Source organism: Aedes aegypti, chromosome 3 (genome assembly GCF_002204515.2).
Source record: "Aedes aegypti strain LVP_AGWG chromosome 3, AaegL5.0 Primary Assembly, whole genome shotgun sequence".
Lineage (NCBI taxonomy): Eukaryota > Metazoa > Arthropoda > Insecta > Diptera > Culicidae > Aedes > Aedes aegypti.
In genome coordinates, this window is record NC_035109.1 from 212,155,819 (window position 1) to 212,175,104 (window position 19,286).

The 19,286-nt window shown below is 37.9% G+C and overlaps 1 protein-coding gene across 1 annotated transcript in view; it reads left to right on the forward strand.

The window, feature by feature from the left end:
• Positions 1 to 19,286, forward strand: part of LOC5564889 (potassium channel subfamily K member 10) — a 430,098-nt gene that overhangs the window by 353,846 nt on the left and 56,966 nt on the right. Inside the window, exon 7 of the mRNA XM_021853595.1 lies at positions 4,382 to 4,511. Coding sequence (XP_021709287.1) covers positions 4,382 to 4,511 — 130 coding nt within the window. The remainder of the gene's footprint in view (positions 1 to 4,381; positions 4,512 to 19,286) is intronic.

The window sequence follows — 19,286 nt, forward strand, 5'->3', positions numbered from 1 at the left end:
TGTTTTGCATGCGTATATCGTGTGGCAGGTACGAAGATACTCTATGCCCTGGGAAGTCGAGAAAATTTCCAACCCGAAAAGATCCTCGACCGGTGGGATTCGAACCCACGACCCTCAGCTTGGTCTTGCTGAATAGCTGCGCGTTTACCGCTACGGCTATTTGGGCCTATCGTGATCCGTTATTCCGAATTTGAAGGATGTAGGCAGGAGATCTTAAACTCGATTAAGGTGTCGCGTGTTGCCGGAAAGTCTTAAAGATCGCAAGCTTCTTCTCAAACTTCTTGAAGAAAAGAAGCACATTTTTTTACTTATGACGATAAAACTGAGCGTTTGTTCGAGGTCGTCTTCAAAAGTCTCTCAAGTGACTACCCGACTAAGGGTACATAACAACATTATATCAGCATATGTTATTGTGTTATAAGTTTTTTTTTTTCGAACATAGGTTATCACAAACGTGATGCATGATGTTGTTAAAATAACTAAAATTATAACAAAAAGTGTATGAATAGTAACATAAACATAACAAAATGTGTTTTAATTGTATCAATAATATATCAAACTAAGTTATAATGTTTGATACAAAGTATCAAAATTATAATACTGTTCGATATACGATAATATTGTATACTAGTGGTGCCGGCAAACTTCGTCTTGCCATCAAGTAGGCTGTTGAAAAATGCTATGAATCGTCCTATACAAAATGACAGTTTCTGTTCGCGCTCGTGTTGTTAAAAATGAACAAAAAAATATCTTAAAGGGAAATAAAACACATTATGTTATATTTCTGTTTTATTATGTTCTGTGGATAACGGAGCCTAACGAAGTTATATCATAATATGATAAGCATATCATATTCTGATAAAATTTTATTATATTTTTGTTACAAGCCTCTAGTCGGGTATGAGTCGACTGAAGAGATCAAAAAATGGAATAAATGATTTACTGGGATTTGCACCAGTCCAAGTAATCATTATTTAACAAAAGTGATCTAAATAATATAGAAGCTTCAGAAAAAGCAACACTTCCCGACCAGAACCACATAACAAGATTATAACACATTCCTATCAGCAGCAGTTGAAAATAACAGAAGTTGATACAATGTTGTTAGTAAGATGGCTTTGTTCTCAACTTGTTATATTTTTAGTAACACACTTATAACAACATTTGTTAAATTTTTGACATCGCATTTATTAGTTTGTTGCAAATAACATCCAATGGCATAAACAGTAACATAGCTTGCAATAATGTTGTTACTTTGTAACATCCTTGCAACATTTTCTGTAATAAATTTGATATAATTGTAACAGGGTTTGTTATATTTTAGTTTAATTTAGTGCAAATTTTGTTAGAATTTTTGTTATTTTAACTACTAACGGTACATGTTTTAGAGCAACTGGTGATATAAAAAATCATATCAGGGGAACACATTCTGTTATAATCTTGTTTCTTCCGTCTGGTCGGGTTATGTCGATGTGTGACACGGGAATATTTCCAGAAAGCTGGAGGAAATTTCCAGAACCCCACTCGTTGCCGTCGGTGCCAAAAGTGGGGTCATGGTAGTAAACATTGCCGCATGGATGCTAAAAGCACGATTAGCGGAGGTTCTTCTCAGGCTAAGGACTCTATCCTGTGAAAGAAGTTACCAAAAAGTTTGTTTGCGCAAATTGCCAGGGCAACCATTAGTCTAACTTTTGGGATTGCTCTTCGCGAAAGCGAATCGTTGAGGCTTGTACTAGGAAGATCAACATCGACGTTTTTCGTAGCCATAACTACCCGACTATGGGTACATAACAACATTATATCAGCTTATGTTATTATGATATGAAGATTTTATCGAACATGAATTGTTACAATTTTGATCCTGCATCAAAATAACTAAATTCATAACAATTCATAGAACTTGAATATGAATTGTAACATAAATATAACAAAATGTGTTTTAAATCTATCATAAACATATCAAGTCCAGTTATTATTTTTGAAACAAAATATCAAAATTATAATACTGTATAAAATACAGGGTAACTCATTAAGTCACGAGCTTTTTGGTCAATTATATGAAAGTTCTAACAAAACATGATATTCCGTGCAATAGACAGAAACATATATGGTCTAGTACACGACACTGAAGACGGCCTTACAGTTGATGTCGAAATACGCGTATTTGTCAAAGGACACAAACTCTAGTGGAATTTAATGGTATAGGAGCAATTCTCGCTGAAACCAGGCCGCCATCGGCACCCATCTTTGGAATTCCAATTTTATGTCACTGATCGCTAGTTTTCGATAAAACTTAAGGGTGGTCCTTTCGGTTTTCTCAAATTGGAGGACCCCTCGTACGCCGGCTAGCAAAACAGTTTGCGAAAAAACCCATTTTTTGATAAATATTGGGTATTTCTTGACATGATATGTCTCATATTTCGATTGGAACACATAGCACTCTTAGTGGAATCATATAGAGAAAAGATATAGCTTTCATTTGAAATTAAAAAATGTTTGTCGGCCATTTTGTATTTGGCCACCATCTTGAATTTTGTTAGAAAAAATCGTTTTTTCACCATTAGCGCACCGCTCATTTTGAATTCTGAAATCACCATCAGAAAGCTGACGAAAAATTGTGTAAGATATGCTACAGATACTAGGTGAGCAATGGTATTTACCCCATGAAATGAACGATTTTCTAAATCATGTTCCACGTTTTTGACGCATATGGCGAGTGCAATCAATGCAAACATTATTTTTTGCACAACAAAGAAACAAGTTTTCAATCGTTGGTGTTTTATCAAGAGAATAAGAGTATTGTTTTGAGTGATAAAATCTCAGGTTATTAAATATGAATTTTCTTTCATAATGCGATTTTTAACAACAGAATAATTCTTCGACATATCTTTGAAATCTAATACTAATGAAGTACATAAAACATCCAATGCTGAATCATTAGAACAAATGTCGAACACAACTATCAATAATTTTAGACAAAAATCATTGCAATCTTCTATGCTTCACATATTAAGGTACAGATAGATTCAGTTTTGAAAAGCGATTTTTCCCTCTGCTGAATTCAATTCACTTTTAAAAAACCTGAACTGCTACGGCAAATGACTTGTGACATGTTGTTGCCAAAATATTAATTATAGCTTAATTTAGTTTCATCAAATTAGGACGATAGTGTTGCTTAACACAGAACACCTAGATACAAGAAATACATGTAATGTATAATAATAAAGTATTAAAAAAACGATTTCTCGAGAATCATTGAATTAACAGGTAGAGCTAATCCTCTATTATAGAATTGTGTAGCAAATTTTGAAAAATATGCTAGAGTGGAAGGTTGTTCTGTCCCTTTCACATTTTAGTCTAGAAATACTATGGAAGAACGGATATATTATTCAAGTAAACGAACATTATCCAGAGAAATATATTCGAGTCAACATAGACGTAAAAACGACTTCCTTCCGTCATGGAGCACCATTGTGTATAATTGAAAAAGTAGCTGGTCCATGGAGAGTTCATTGGAAACCAGAACTGAAAATGGCCTTCAGGTTCAACTAAAACGAACACAACTTTAAATCAGTTAATAATTTATTACAAAAGGAAACCCAAGCTAGATATTTTTCCCAGTGTGATTCCGTGCAAAAAAAAAAAACCGTTCTCTTCTTAGTAACGAACGGTCCTAGCGAGTGAGCGTGAATCTTTCTTACGTAACGGCAATGCTTCACTGTCCCATAAAACTTTTCTCCAAAATTCACCCAGCGCTTTCATTACGATTGTGCGCTGAACGGGGAACCGCAACGTAAAATAAAATCATCCATGCAAAACCCACTGACTGCCATCGTGTACCAGAACCAGTATTAAGCCAGCAGCCGCAATGGTAACCAGCCTGAGCGTGATAGATCTGGAATTTATGCTACTAGCCATTATCCATAAAACATGTAATCCATTAACTTTTTTGTTCAAATGAACCTTTTTTACGTCGGGTCGCTTGGCCTCAACTGACGTTGTATGCTGCTAAACACTTTTCCACGGCAGGCAACTCATTTTATGCACACCCCGAGGACTGTATTTAAATAGTTTTACCCTCATGTCGATTTCCATGACAAACGATATGATTCTACTGAATCTACTACCCCAGCGCAATCTAGATAAGGAATAACGATAAACAACTCCTAGCTCAAGGACGTGCAGATGTGGAAGGAAGATACATACATCGATACTCTCTACTAGTTTTATTTTATTACCAATGTTTACATCCCTTTTTGGAACGATGTGGCGATGGCTGAGAGAGCATTTTCCAATAAATTTATCCTCCCACCACATTTCACGACCTCATTCGACAGCATGATTCAGGACAAAATATCCTTCTCTCTTCTATATTTGGCAGGACACCATCTTGAGAGCAGTGCGGGCCTCCAAAGCACAGCAAGTGACGAATGTCCAGAGCAACGCCAAACCCTACAAATGGACGTATGCTTCGGCATTTCTATATTCGCTGACGCTGATCACCACTATCGGTAAGTTATACATAGTCATTGTATTTTTTTCCCCATGGGTTGTAAGAAAACTGACAAATAGAACAATGCGGCTTGCACACAACTAAGTTAGTCTGTTTGGGGTTGAAAATCCTGTTCTATACTATTTGACTATAGGGTTAAGCAGTACTTGGGCAGTTCTACGATTCACTATAGAAAGGGAGAGAAACCAGACCAATTTGTGGACAATGTGATAATAAGTTATTTACATTTTAATTTGATCATATCGTACCTAATAATGAGACGAGAAGCTTCTAGGAAATCTGCATGATGAAGTGCAAACACATTCTCTGGATTATATTGTCAGGCGACGTGTCACTTCCGCATGTAGCGAGCATGGGATCTCTCAAAACAATGAAACGGGGGCAATCGAAGACGAAATGTTATCCCATTCCTGCTGTCAACTTCAGAGCGTTGTCTCTTTACACGCGTTGCGGACTCCTCTGGTACCTCATTGAACATCTTCCTTGATTATAAGCGTGATGGGCGTCGAGTATGATGCATTGCACACGACCTCTTTAGATCCCGTTCGATAAACGCTTGCTACTGCTAAGCACATGATCCTATACATGCTTTCCAACCGCTTTAGGTTTCTGCTCGTTCTGCTTTGGCGAGATTTGTCCTCTATATCTCAGTATGGATAGCGCCACGTCTACCAGTAGCTTTCGTTTCTATGATTCAATTTGAAAACATACAGTTGGGACGGACCTGGTGTAGTGGTTAGAACACACGCCTCTCACGCCGAGGACCTGGGATCGAATCCCATCCCCGAGATAGTCACTAAAATTGTTCAGTGACGACTTCCTTCGGAAGGAAAGTAAAGCCGTTGGTCCCGAGATGAACTAGCCCAGGGCTAAAAATCTCGTTAATAGAGATAGAAAAAAAACATACAGTTTGCTCGTTATCTGAGAAGAAATCTTCTGCTCTCATGAGCGGTTCTTCATGCCTATCGAAAGTTGGATTCTGCTCTTGGGTTGAACTGGTGTTTTCTGGAATTCCAGGTGCCATCAGTTTAAAATCGAATGTGTTCAAGAAATCTATACCTAATATCAAAGGTTTTGAGATCTCAGGAACTACTATTGTTGGCACTACACATGTTCTTGTTCCGTATGTGTAAGGGATATTTACGTATCCAAGGCAGGTGTACCCCGTGTTATCGGCGGTTTTAATGCGAATGTTACATTTTAGGATTTTCAAACCTAATTTTTCAATTAAATTGACAGAATTGATTATGGTAACTCCTGCTTCAGTGTCAGCCAATCCTACTATTTCCTCATCTAAAATTTTGACTCGTAGATGTGGACATCATCTGAAGCAGGTGTTAATATTATAACTGTGACAGAAGTATTCAAACGAACGAGGGGAACAGTATCATCGGTGTTCTCAGGCGATTTTTCCCGTGAATCCCTGGATCTACTAGTTTTTTTGATTCCTTGGGTGATGAGTCTCGACTCGAGGTTTCAAATTATGGTTCTCTGGACAGCGATATTCGGTAGTGTCCTGTGTCCCGAATATATTGCAGAAAATTCCTTTTTTACGATCACAATCGCGCCACATGGGTCCACTCTTGCGGCAGTTCCAACAAAGTAATTGATTACTTTCCTTCCCAAGTTTTCGTTTAGATGTTGGACCGCTTGAACTGTTTTTCTTGTATTTTTTTTTTTTTTTGTTTTTTTGTTCTCTGTCCAATTCATCATCATAACCTATGGCATTCACCGCAGGTTTTAATACAGACCTCGGAGTGTACAAATTGGCCTCTAAGGCATCGAACCTGTAACACAATTGTGCCAGATGTGCAATAGAGTTGACCGGTTCTAAGGTCAGCCTGCGCTTATATGAGAGCTTCATATTCTTCACTATAATGTCGAACTTTTCCTTATTAGTCATTTTACGCGTCATCCTTTGCGACATAGCCTCTAAATCGGTCAAATAGGCACTGAACAACTCATTAGGCCTCTGTTTCCAATTCCTCATTTCTTCTCGAATAAAACGATTCCTATTTGGGTTGTCATACCTCATATTAAGATACTAGGAGCATATCCCAAGTTGCCAGTTGACTTTCGTAGGCCGTGAACCATACATAGGCGTCATCCTTTAAAAGCATGCATTCGAAGCACATCCGGCGTTACTTGACATGAACTGCCCATAACTGCATATTTGTAACATTCGACAAAAGTAGGCATTGAGTAAATGGAATACTAAGTGTGCATTTTATAGCAGTATGGGAGGAAACGAAAATTTCTAAAAATTACCAAGAACTCAAAAATGCTTATTTGAGGCTGATATTTTGTACAACTCATATCGCATACTAAGTGAATTGTCAGAAAATAATTCTGATAGAAATTTCATTGCTTTCACATTACGAGACTCATTTATAATCTCAATGTGACTGTTATGCGGTTATATTTACCAATGTGACAAAACAACTTGGTATTTTTTTCGAATTTTCTAGAACAATCTCACAGATTTCAGTAAGTTGATCGAAAGTATTTATCATTTGATGACTCTACATGGTATTAACTCCATTTTGTCAAAAATGTCGAATGTGACTGTTTTGCAGTTATGGGCAGTGAACCTGTCGCAAAAAATCGACGACTGGGACTGGATTAGAATCCCCGGAAAACTTCGGCCAATTCTCGATAATATTACACGTGTGGTGTGGCAATCTTCGACGCGACCCAGAATTAGACCATCCACCACCTAACTGGTCATTAGGACCCCATCGGTTCGCCTGAGGAAAGAGTGGCTCGACTCCATTGTTGAACAGAGATATAAGAGGGGGTGCAGATTGAGATTAACTCAACCCTACGCCGGAAACAAAATATATCTTATTCATTCCAGCATCACCACTCGAAGGAATTCTCCCTGGCTGTGGTATTTATGGATCCAAAGTGCCTTCCTGACGTAGGTCGATTTCCCATGATATCTGGGAAGCCTCCGTGTCATATCCCAATATTGGCAATTCGGTCGACCAAGGTATTCACAATCGGATGATTCATTCCATGGTAACGGCGTTCTGGAACGAAAACCTGATTGAGGTATACCTTGATATACCCTTCAATCTCCGATTTATGCACAAACTCATCCATCTCTATTTTCCCGTTGGCCGGATTCCACGTCGGTTATGATGGATTCGATGCAGTTGGCAGTTGTAGCTCTGGGATTGCCACCTGTTTTCTGCAATCCCAACAAGCTATTCGGGATGTTGCTTCTATGTTCTGGAGTCTCCCACATACAATCTAGGTGAAGTGGCGAAAACGGAGTCCGACACTCGCTGGTACCGCTTGGCATACCAACTTTCACTCCGTCTGCAGGGACCTTCAACAGTAGACCAACATCTCGAATTCATTCTACTTACCTCGTACTACGGCTGGACGTACACTCTCTATTACATCGCCCAGACCAGCATCTCTTTGACCTTCATCAATTCGAGATTGCTTAGTAGACGCTCCTGTTAACGATTCCTTGTTGGTCCGTTCCTTTGGAGTTCCTTGAGGACAAGCTAGAGTACGTTTATCGTCGGAAAAACTGATCAATTCCTCCGCATCCTGAGGAAAAGAAAGATTGGACAATTGGTTCTTCACGGGAGTCTCGATCAAAATAACCTCGGTATCCATAACAGGTTTTTCCGTGGCTTTTTGAGAGACAGGTGAACCCTTGGACTGGACCCCACTGGCGGTAGCTCCCATGGCCTCGGGTCGGGGAGTCGCCAATCGCATAACAGGAACCTGATCAGTTGCGGTTGGAAGGTCAATGTTATAGTACTTTCGAAACATTCGAACGATGACGTCAAGCAGCTCTTGTTGATTGCCATCGGTGTCCGGAACATACCGTCACACTCTTTTATGATAATGAACAAGTCACGAAAAGCACTTCAAATCATCGGTTTCTAACTGGGCTTCAATTTCTTTCAACTTTATGGGGTCAACTACAAAGTCACCGAACAAAGAATACTCAGTAGCTAATACAGCGTCTCCATCTTCTGGTTGACGTAAGGCCAATCGTAAGGACCTATAACGAGTTTCCAGTGGACCTTCTTCGTGGATATCCGAATCGTTAACTCATAGTCAACCTCATCCTCCTCCAAATCCTTCGCGTAAATTCGGTAGTTTTCCATCATAATTATTAATAATAAAAAAATAATAATTATAATTGAAAAATTCTGAGAAATTTAAATTTTTTTTCGAAAATCAAAACTAAAACTGAGTTATTTCAGACCCAGAACAAAATATATGTACATTTAAACCTAATTCTTGTAGCTATTTGTTTTTTTGAATCTCAACCAAAACTTAACCAAAATAAAATTTGCAATCCAATTTGTTTCTAAACTTTCAAAGCCCACGCCCACGTTGGGCGCCAAAATGTAACGTAATTTTTCTTGCTCAACACAAACAGCAGCTAATGCGCCACTTCCTCAACCGAGGAAGACTGCTGATGCTGTTATGGCCCCGGATTTGAGACCCTCCTCTAGGGCGAGTTAGTTAAATGGCTCAAACACTACGACACATCTTAAATCCATTCGCTGACCCAACTCACCTGATAATTCCCTCCCGGTTAACCAAGAAAACTTTTCAATCTACTTTCCCAATTCACCAATTCAATTATTTATTAAAATTATAAAAAAGATCACTCCAATAAGGATTTCAACCAATGCAAAAAACGTTAACGATGTGCCTTATATTGGGACCTTTGCACGAGATAGTTTCAAATTTATTTATTGGTCCAATTATGATCGTGCACATTAGACCATTTCACAAAAATCGAAATTTCTGGGATTCAACCAGTCATCCTCTGGTCCTAATTGCAATACTAAAATAAACTACCAGCCAAATTTTCATCAAATTTGAAGAAGATTAGGAGGTGCCTCAAGTCGAATTTATGTTTTTTGGCTATTTTTTACATTCGAAAAATTCTAACGAGAATTTGGAAAAACGAAAATCAAAATAAATACCACCAGTTGAACGTATTATTAGTACTTTACAACTTTTGAGAACAGTGTATGCCAATTGGAGATGGTTTTGACCTAATAAAATTGATTTCTGTTCATTGAAATACCTGTAAAACATACATTCCTCTACAGTTTTTCTTCTACGAGATTCTCCACCCCATGCCTAATAATAAAAATTCAACCGTAGTATCATTCCTTTGCCTTTTCTGTACATTATTGTAGTACATCATTTTTGCATCCGAATTACAGATAAATTGTTAAAAATCGTCGGAAATACGACATTCCTCATTTCCCGGCATTTAGAGCTGCTGCCAAATGGCGCAATTGCTGACATGTTACAAAATTGAACATAGTAGCTTTGCTTTTTCAATGATGGATGATGATTGAAGCAAACAGCTAGCAAATGCCATCAATGCAGTCGTGGTTCAAACAACATTCGCATTTTATGTTAAGCAGTTGCATATGTGATATAGCCATGATGTTTAGCTTCTCGACTTCCAGTCTTAAGGATCGGAATTCGATTACAGGAGTTCTTGTAATCCATACTATACTGTACTTCTGTACAGATTAACTATAGCTTAACGCATCCACACTGGTAGGAAATCGATACTCAAGTGAGCTATTGTTGGTTTAGCCAAGCGCCACTACTTATTGTTTTAACAGAAACTGCCTAATCCATGCAGAACAAAGAATCCCCTTTGGTTTAACATTTTTGAAGCCATTTGAGAATCCGTGAATTTGCAGTATGCAAAGATTAAAGGCGCAATTTAAACACCAGGCAAAGCACTCATGCGGATAGAGATTAAGAGAACGGAAGAGTGGAGCCAATTTCAAAATCATTTTACCGAACGCACTCAGTAATTTTCCTTTCGCAAAGAAGGGCGAATAGAGGTTGTTGTCCGTGCTGAGATTTTGTCATGCATTTAGCTTTGCGATGTTGGCGATTGAGCATATTAGTGTAGTAGAACCGATTGATTTAAGAACAAATTGGATCATTTGTTTTTTTTATGACTTTACAAATTTCAGCAGAGCTGTTAGACATAATCCTCGAAAACGCATCTATAGTCGTAGGTGCCCTTGTATTTGAATGTTCATCGTAGCTAGCGAAGCTCAGCTTGTCAACGATCATTACCCCAAGATGCCTAAGGGATCGCTTGGACTCTATGGTGCAACCACCTACCGAGATAAGCGCCCGTTGCTCGGACTTGCGGTTATTGACCACCACCACCTCAGTCTTGTGACGGGCCAGCCCTAGTTTAATAGACTTCATCCATTCCTATTCTTAGGAGATAGAGTGTGCTGCTGTCAACTCTACTTTCTCCATCGATTCACCATAGACCTAACCAACTATCTTAACACCCGGAAAAAGACAGCCTCAAAACGTCATCATACATCGCATTCCATGAAATCGGGCTCAGGATTGAACCTTGAGGTACTCCCGCGGTGATCCTTACGCTTTTCTGCTTCTCCTGTGTCATACAGTAGAATACCTTGCCAAATTGTGCCTTGTCTTTCTCGTAGTCCTGCTTTACAGCTAGAACTGATTGTCGCAATTATAGTAGACTTGTTTTCAAGTCTTTGCTGGTATTGCTTTTGCTCTTAATAAACTCGATGATGACATCGAGTTGCTCAGCAGCTACATGCATTTTCGGGAGGTACTCCCTATTGCGATCCATGACCTCGATTAGTCCCGGGCCATCGATCACCTCACATGTTGCACTGGAGCGGCCAGAGCCTGCGTCGTCACTGTGTCAAGGCTTTTGCCCACACTGTTCTCACTTAAGTAGATATTGTTCACCTCCTTTCTTGGCGGGAACCTTAGCCGGTTACTGATAGGTGGTTATCTGAGTAAGCAGGGAGCCCATTCTAGGGTTGACATAGCCCTTCATTGGGTACTATGTTCAGAGCCGGATCGGCGCAAGTCAGGTAATGGCATCTGAGCCTACTCCCGTCCAGTTGGAACAACCAGGTGACGGATTTGGAACGTACTCTAAGGCCTGCCTCGGGACGTAGGCAGCCTGCACCATTAGCCCACTCGCCGTTTCAGGCCAGCGTCACCCGACCCTACTAAGGGAGTAGGATGTCACCGCTGTCTTAGTCGTGCGCCGACAGCATACATAATTGGAGCTGTACATGCGTTGGTTCCAATTTGCTCAAGCACTCTCCTCCTCGTAGTTCCATGCCTTGCCCGTTTGTATCGCGACCAGCATGACATAATCAAGATCTTACTAGCATCAATCCTGATCTGCTGGTTGGCACTCCTGTTAGTTTGGGCTAGGGTGCTTTGATACTTCAAGCGGCACCGGTCGCTTTGACAGAGTTGTATTCGGATTTTTGTGGTTTTAATGAACGTTCATCAGAGCCCACTGTGAACTCCACCACATCCTGGGCAACACCCCAACTCGCAGAGGTCCTGGGACGGGGGTCCGTTAATCCCCTGGACTTTCGTCCCTGATGCCCCGATAGATTTTACCTCAAAATGTACCACGTAAAGGTGATTTACCTGCGTTACGGGATGTAAAAGTACTCATAAAACACTAAACGCTAGAAGCTGAGATGTATGATCTGTCACAGTTGGGACAACAAGATATTATAAAGTAAAAAGTGAAATTCTTGATTATATAAAATACGGCATACTGCCATGGGCCGGTCAATAAATATGTTGCTTTATTTAAAACATCCACTAAAACGTAATAATTTCCTGTTCAATATATGTCAAATTGCTGTTGAAACCGATGAAATTCACCAAAGTGTAACTCTATCCTTAGCCTTCCTTAGCCGAACGGTTAGAGTCCACGGCTACAAAGCAAAGCCATGCTGAAGGTGTCTGGGTTCGATTCGTGGTCGGTCCAAGATCTTTTCGCAATAGAAATTTTCTTGACTTCCCTGGGCATGGAGTATCATCGTATACCTGCCACACGATATGCGAAACTAGCAACTTTGGCAAAGAAAGCTCTCAGTCAATAACTGTGGAAATGCTGTTAATTGAACACTAAACTGAGAAGCACGCTCTGTCCAAGTGAGGACGTAATGCCAGGAAGAAGAAGTGTAACTCTACTATTCTCCAATGAAAAAGGACAAAATACAAAAATCGGCTTTTTCAAATTTTTGTCAATGAAAGATGTTTTTTACTACCAAGGCTTACTCTTAGTGAAAAAATCGGAGGTTCATGCAAACTCGATAATATGTGCGTTTCTGCACGACGTGGTCATCGTACAACACATTCCATTACACCGGGCCCAGAAAAAAACTAGAAGATTATTATCTAATTCAGGACCCTATGCTAAAGGGTTACTATCAGAAAATTTTCACTCACTTTCAACTACGGTTACTGTACCGGTTGCAAATCTCATAGCATTTCCGTCATATAATGGCCGCCATAAACGAATTTCGCTATTCTTCCACTCCATAAAAAGGATCTACAAAACTTCCTTCCCTCCATTTGGAAAAGTAAGCACCACATGTCGGGAACTCAGCACCCTTCGCCGCTGCGGCTAAGTAGCATTAACAAGAAACTTTATATAGTTTGTCACCGAGCAAGAGGAGAAAAATTCTGTCTACTGAGTAGACACGAGCCCAGCTAATCCGCAACCCACGGCGTGTAGAAGTAGCGAAACTTTTATTTCAAGCTTCACACTCAACTTTCACACGACGACTCCCGTCATCTTTGGGATCAAAATAACCAACAGAAGGAGGTGGGAAGATTCTCCCGTAGTGAAAACAAGTACCGGAACGAGCGGCAGCATTTCTAATGAAATGGAAAAGTGGGGCAAGAAGTTCTGGCCGTCTTACATAAGTAGCTTATCTTGAGCTCGTGACACACAACAAGCACGGGATGATGGTCGATCTTAGTTCTCGACAACCTGAATGTCGACCACCACCCACGGAGTGATCCCACACACTACAACCACAGACAAACAGGCGTAACACATGGAACTACATATGTTGCACCAAGCAGCATGATGCACGTAATACTGTTTTGTGCAATAAGACCTGCAGATGTCGGAAGTATGAAACGTCATACATGAAGAAAAACGATGCATGCGCCTCTGGTTGTGAGATTTGAAACGTTGTAAATTTGAAATGATCATGAAACAAGTGGACGAAATTTATTCAGTGTTACATCTGGTTGTCTGTGCTACAACAGTGAGTCCTACCGACGAAAGGGTGTTTCACTTGGGCACCGATTCTTCAGGGAAGAGCGTCAAGATTTATGATATCTCACCAACCATCAGCGTTCCGATGTACAGAGATGTACTATGCTAAGTCTTAGAAGCTCATCACGTGCATTTGCACGTATTGCGAAGGAAGAAAAATTAATTATGTAGAACTATCACCGTAGACCTGGTCGTATAAAGTTGTCTTACTTGCATATTGAAGCACTTTGTATAAGACCAGTGGATACTTGGAGAAGAAAATATTTATAATTTTGCTTGTTTTTCAGGGTAGGGGAACAAATTTTGTCCATATCATTGATGTTGTTCTGTTTCTGTTCGGGATGAACCACTGCGACCAGATTTCTTTAATCTTTTGCGTGTCTCAAAAACGAAAGTATGTGTCTCTAGTAGATTTTGGGTTGCTGAATCTGATGCCGTTCTCAGAAATGTTCCAGCACGTAACACAATTTTTAGCTACAGAAAGTTGCATAGAACACTGGTTTTATTGATGTTTACATACATTTTAAAGTGTTATTTATCAGAAAAAAATGTGATCTTTTCCACCAGGCATGCAAAACAGGACTTTGATTTTCATTTTAGATGTAATTTGGTTGAAATTGCACGATTCAATTTAGTATAAATCTAAATTTTTCCAACATGCCTGCAGTCTCCATACTAAATTCTTCGTTTTTCTTATATAGCATAATACAATACTTTTCTAAACCACAAGAAAATACACTTTTAACATCGAAACTATCGTGAACATTTATGAAAAGTTTTGTTATACACATGAGGTTTGAATTATGTGGCAAATTAAGCAAATAAATTGCCATACAAGCTGGCAAACTGGCTGAAATAGTCAAATTTTGCATTTTCAACGACCAATATCTTCAGCAGTGTAATTATACCTCATACAAAGTGAATATCAAACATCAAGAAACTGTCTCAGGAGTTCATTTATGGTATTTCGCAGGTAATCAAAAGTGATGAGAGTGGATAATTATTTACCAATAACCAATACGGATATCGAACTTCTTGAAATTGAATCAGCAGATTGTATCTGGCTTTATGATGTGCTGACCTAGAAGTATCCATGCCCTAGGAATAATTTTTATATCTCTCAACAGAAAAACAACCAGTTCGTTTCAGTTTTTTTTTCTTGATTTATTTGTTAATTCGATTCTATCCCCATGTGTTTTCATATGTGGAGGCCACACAATAGGCGCCGTCCCCACATTAAGTAACGCTCGAGGGGGAGGGGGGAGTAGGCTCAAGGGTTACGGCTCATACAAAAATTTAAAAAATTTCATACAAAAAGCGTTATGGAGGGAGGGCGCGGGTCGAAAATTTCCCATTTCAGCGTTACGTAATAAATGAATGCCGCCATACTACAATACTCTAGAACTGATCTTACATAAGCAATGAACAAGGTTTTAATCGTATATGGATCCCGAAAATTGTGGCTTAACATAGAGTAAAGTGGGGCAAAAGTTCGAGTGGGGTAAGAGTTTCTTTTTAAGATTTCAAACTCAATTCAAAACAAAACGTATAAATGTCATGGTGGTTCGAATGCTGTTCAAGTAGGAGACTTTCACTCCAAATATCATAAGAATCGGTTGAGATTTGGAAAAGTTATGGCTATTTATTGTTTTTTGACGTGAATATTGTAATTTTTGGTCAAACTTTCGTTTCACCGAACCAAATAGAGATAAAATCTTTTTCAATATTTTATGTAAGGGCGTTTCTAGGCCTACCATAAGGATGATTTGAGGTATATTAGTTTTTGCATAAATGCTTGGAAACAATTTTTGGCCCATAGTGGGGCAAAAGTTCGAATCAGCGGGGCAAAAGTTCGACCCATGTATAAAATCACGGAAAAAATTCAAATTGCTCAAAATCCACATATTATCTTCAAATTAAGCGAAATTTGCCTGATCGTGCGAAAAATCTCACCAAAATTTTACATTTTCACTTAGTTTTGCGAAAAACTGATATTTTTTGGTATATTAAAATTAACCCTGTTTTAAGCAATTTTTTCATGAAAATTTGGTGTGTATTTTTCGACAAACATAAGTTTACGGCTGGTATAAAGTATGCCTGTCATAAAAGTATCGATATTTAATCTTTTAGCCAGCGAACTTTTGCGCCACACTTGATTCGAACTCTTGCCCCACCGGTGGGGCAAAAGTTCGTTTAAGACAATCAATTTTGAAACTGTTATAACTAAAAATGGGTAAATATTTTGACACCAGTTTGTTCAGCAAAATTATAGCCAATATGTTGAAGGTTCACTGCATGGTATTTGTTTTGTTTTAACTGCTATTGGTTTCCTGGAAACTTTGAATATACCACTAAGGTCGAACTTTTACCCCACCTTACTCTACTGATTGTTTTAAGAATAATGGTACTATAACGGTCAGAAAAGGTTAGTTTAGAATCTAATATAAACATCTAATCTTATTGCATTTTCGAACAGTTTGATTTCCTGAAGAGACAGTACCCTGTATTGTTTTTTTTTTGTTTTCTGCTATATGTGATTAGATTAAATTTTTTGACGTTTAAGGGGGCAGGATGCGTCATTGATTTCGGAATTTTCAAAAGCAGTTTTTTCGTTCAAAATCAAGATTTGCTGGAAAATGTGTTCACTGTATTCTATTCTCCAGCCGAAACGCAGTGAACACATTTTCATCGAATAATTTTTAGATTTGAACAGAAAAACTGCTTTTGAAATTTCGATGATGACGATGATTACGATGACGGAGCGTTGATCGTTAATTAAAGTAAGCTTTTGCTACATCATTTATCACATATACTACATATACTACACATATATATATACAAATAAACGTCGCTATTTTTTTGGCTTCCATGTAAAGTTTCATAACGTCAGCATAAATGAGAATTTTAAGATGTTAAAGAACATAAGACATATTGTTAAAAAAAAACGATATGAACGACAATGAACCTTAAAGCTAACCTTGGCTAACTCCTGAATCAGTCCAGATGTAATGTGAACAGGTTTAGACATTTTACCCTCAAATTTTACTATTTGTTGGCGATCTGTTAAATACGATTCAATCCGGTTGATTAATCTCGTTGCAATATCCATTTTATTGCGCATGAAAACCAACACAGGAATGAATGTCTAATCTGTCAAATGCTTAACTAAAGTCATTTTAAAGTGTTTCGACGAGGTTACGATACTATTTAAAGCAGTGATTCCCAAAGTGGGCGAATTCGTCCCCCTGGGGGCGATTTTCAGGCTCAAGGGGGCGATAATTTGTAAAACAGAATTTGAGGGGCGAAAAATCCAGAAAGGGGGCGAAAAAGCTAACATGGGAGCATTTGAAAATAGTTACTCATAGCTTTTGGAGGACACACATCTGAAGATTAATCAATTCCAAACTTAGAGTAAGGTGGGGTAAAAGTTCGACCTTAGTGGTATATTCAAAGTTTCCAGGAAACCAATAGCAGTTAAAACAAAACAAATACCATGCAGTGAACCTTCAACATATTGGCTATAATTTTGCTGAACAAACTGGTGTCAAAATATTTACCCATTTTTAGTTATAACAGTTTCAAAATTGATTGTCTTAAACGAACTTTTGCCCCACCGGTGGGGCAAGAGTTCGAATCAAGTGTGGCGCAAAAGTTCGCTGGCTAAAAGACTAAATACCGATACTTTTATGACAGGCATACTTTATACCAGCCGTAAACTTATGTTTGTCGAAAAATACACACCAAATTTTCATGAAAAAATTGCTTAAAACAGGGTTAATTTTAATATACCAAAAAATATCAGTTTTTCGCAAAACTAAGTGAAAATGTAAAATTTTGGTGAGATTTTTCGCACGATCAGGCAAATTTCGCTTAATTTGAAGATAATATGTGGATTTTGAGCAATTTGAATTTTTTCCGTGATTTTATACATGGGTCGAACTTTTGCCCCGCTGATTCGAACTTTTGCCCCACTATGGGCCAAAAATTGTTTCCAAGCATTTATGCAAAAACTAATATACCTCAAATCATCCTTATGGTAGGCCTAGAAACGCCCTTACATAAAATATTGAAAAAGATTTTATCTCTATTTGGTTCGGTGAAACGAAAGTTTGACCAAAAATTACAATATTCACGTCAAAAAACAATAAATAGCCATAACTTTTCCAAATCTCAACCGATTCTTATGATATTTGGAGTGAAAGTCTCCTACTTGAACAGCATTCGAACCACCATGACATTTATACGTTTTGTTTTGAATTGAGTTTGAAATCTTAAAAAGAAACTCTTACCCCACTCGAACTTTTGCCCCACTTTACTCTAAATATTTTACCTTTAGATCGTTATATCTCTAATCATGATCATTTTAAAATTATTATAGACAACATTACATGATTGTCAAACACAAAATATTTGTGTTATTCATTGAGCTTTTTAAATATCATGTGAGTTTTAAAGATGGTCAGCATTTGAGATTTTCATGAGATTTTGCAGATTTCAAATATATATAAGGATCTTTTTTGTATGCGAACTTTAAGGTTTGGATTGGAAGTTAATATTTCTGGCTTCCAGCTTTTTACAAAAAAATCTACAGTACCATTTGTGTTGTTTTTAATCACTTTATAAGCAAATTTTGGAAAATTTAGCCTACAAAAATCGCGTTCCAACGATGACAAAGACAAAAAAAAACTCTATTTATAAAAAGATTTGAAGAAATTTCAGAGATGCGTTGGATTTATACCTCTAGAACGTCCGCAAATTCGAGTTTTTCTTGGCGTTAGAAAAATACCCTCTTGATAAATTGAACTGGTTAATGAGTTGAAAAACATTCTGGATTTTCATATAATTTTCCGGGTTTTTGGATAAAGAGAAGTGTTAGAAACGTCAGGCATTTATTACTCACAATTTCTGAAAATTATTCCAGTAATTTTAGAAATAGCAGATAAATTACAATTTACGGTGTGAGATCTTTCAAAAACGAACAATTGCGAACAGAATAATTGCAGTTCACACAAATATGACATATTCATGTAAAAATAAATGCGTTTGCTTGGAAAACATTGCATTTGGTGCAGTTTTGGAGAACTTTGCCCCCAACTACCTCACAAAGCGCCTATGAATACATTACATTTGTAAAGTTGAAACTGGACCAAATTTTTACCGACTAAATCAGTAGCCTGTAATGTACGCAAGATATTTTTAAAATCGATATTATAATTTACAGTCCAGGTTACCGATATTTAAGAAAATATTTTTAAATGTACATAATAGTAATTGTATTATGATTCTTTGGATATGCGAGTCGAAAACATATTTTGTCCTTTATTAAAATATTTGAATCACATATCATGGGGGCGATTCCAGATTAATATTGGCCTCAAGGGGGCGAAAGTTGAAAAAGTTCGAAAACCACTGATTTAAAGTGTAATTTACAATTGTAGTATAACGATGTTGTACATTCGTTATTTGGGTAAACATATTTTTATTTATGATTGATTCAAATAATTTTGGATTATATGAAATAATAGCAATTCTACGATAATTTCGATAATCAGATTTTTAGCAGATTTTTTAATGGGTGTGGAAAATGCATATTAGCCTACTTTTTATCAATAACGTCGTATTTATACAACGCGGCAAGCCTATTTCATCATC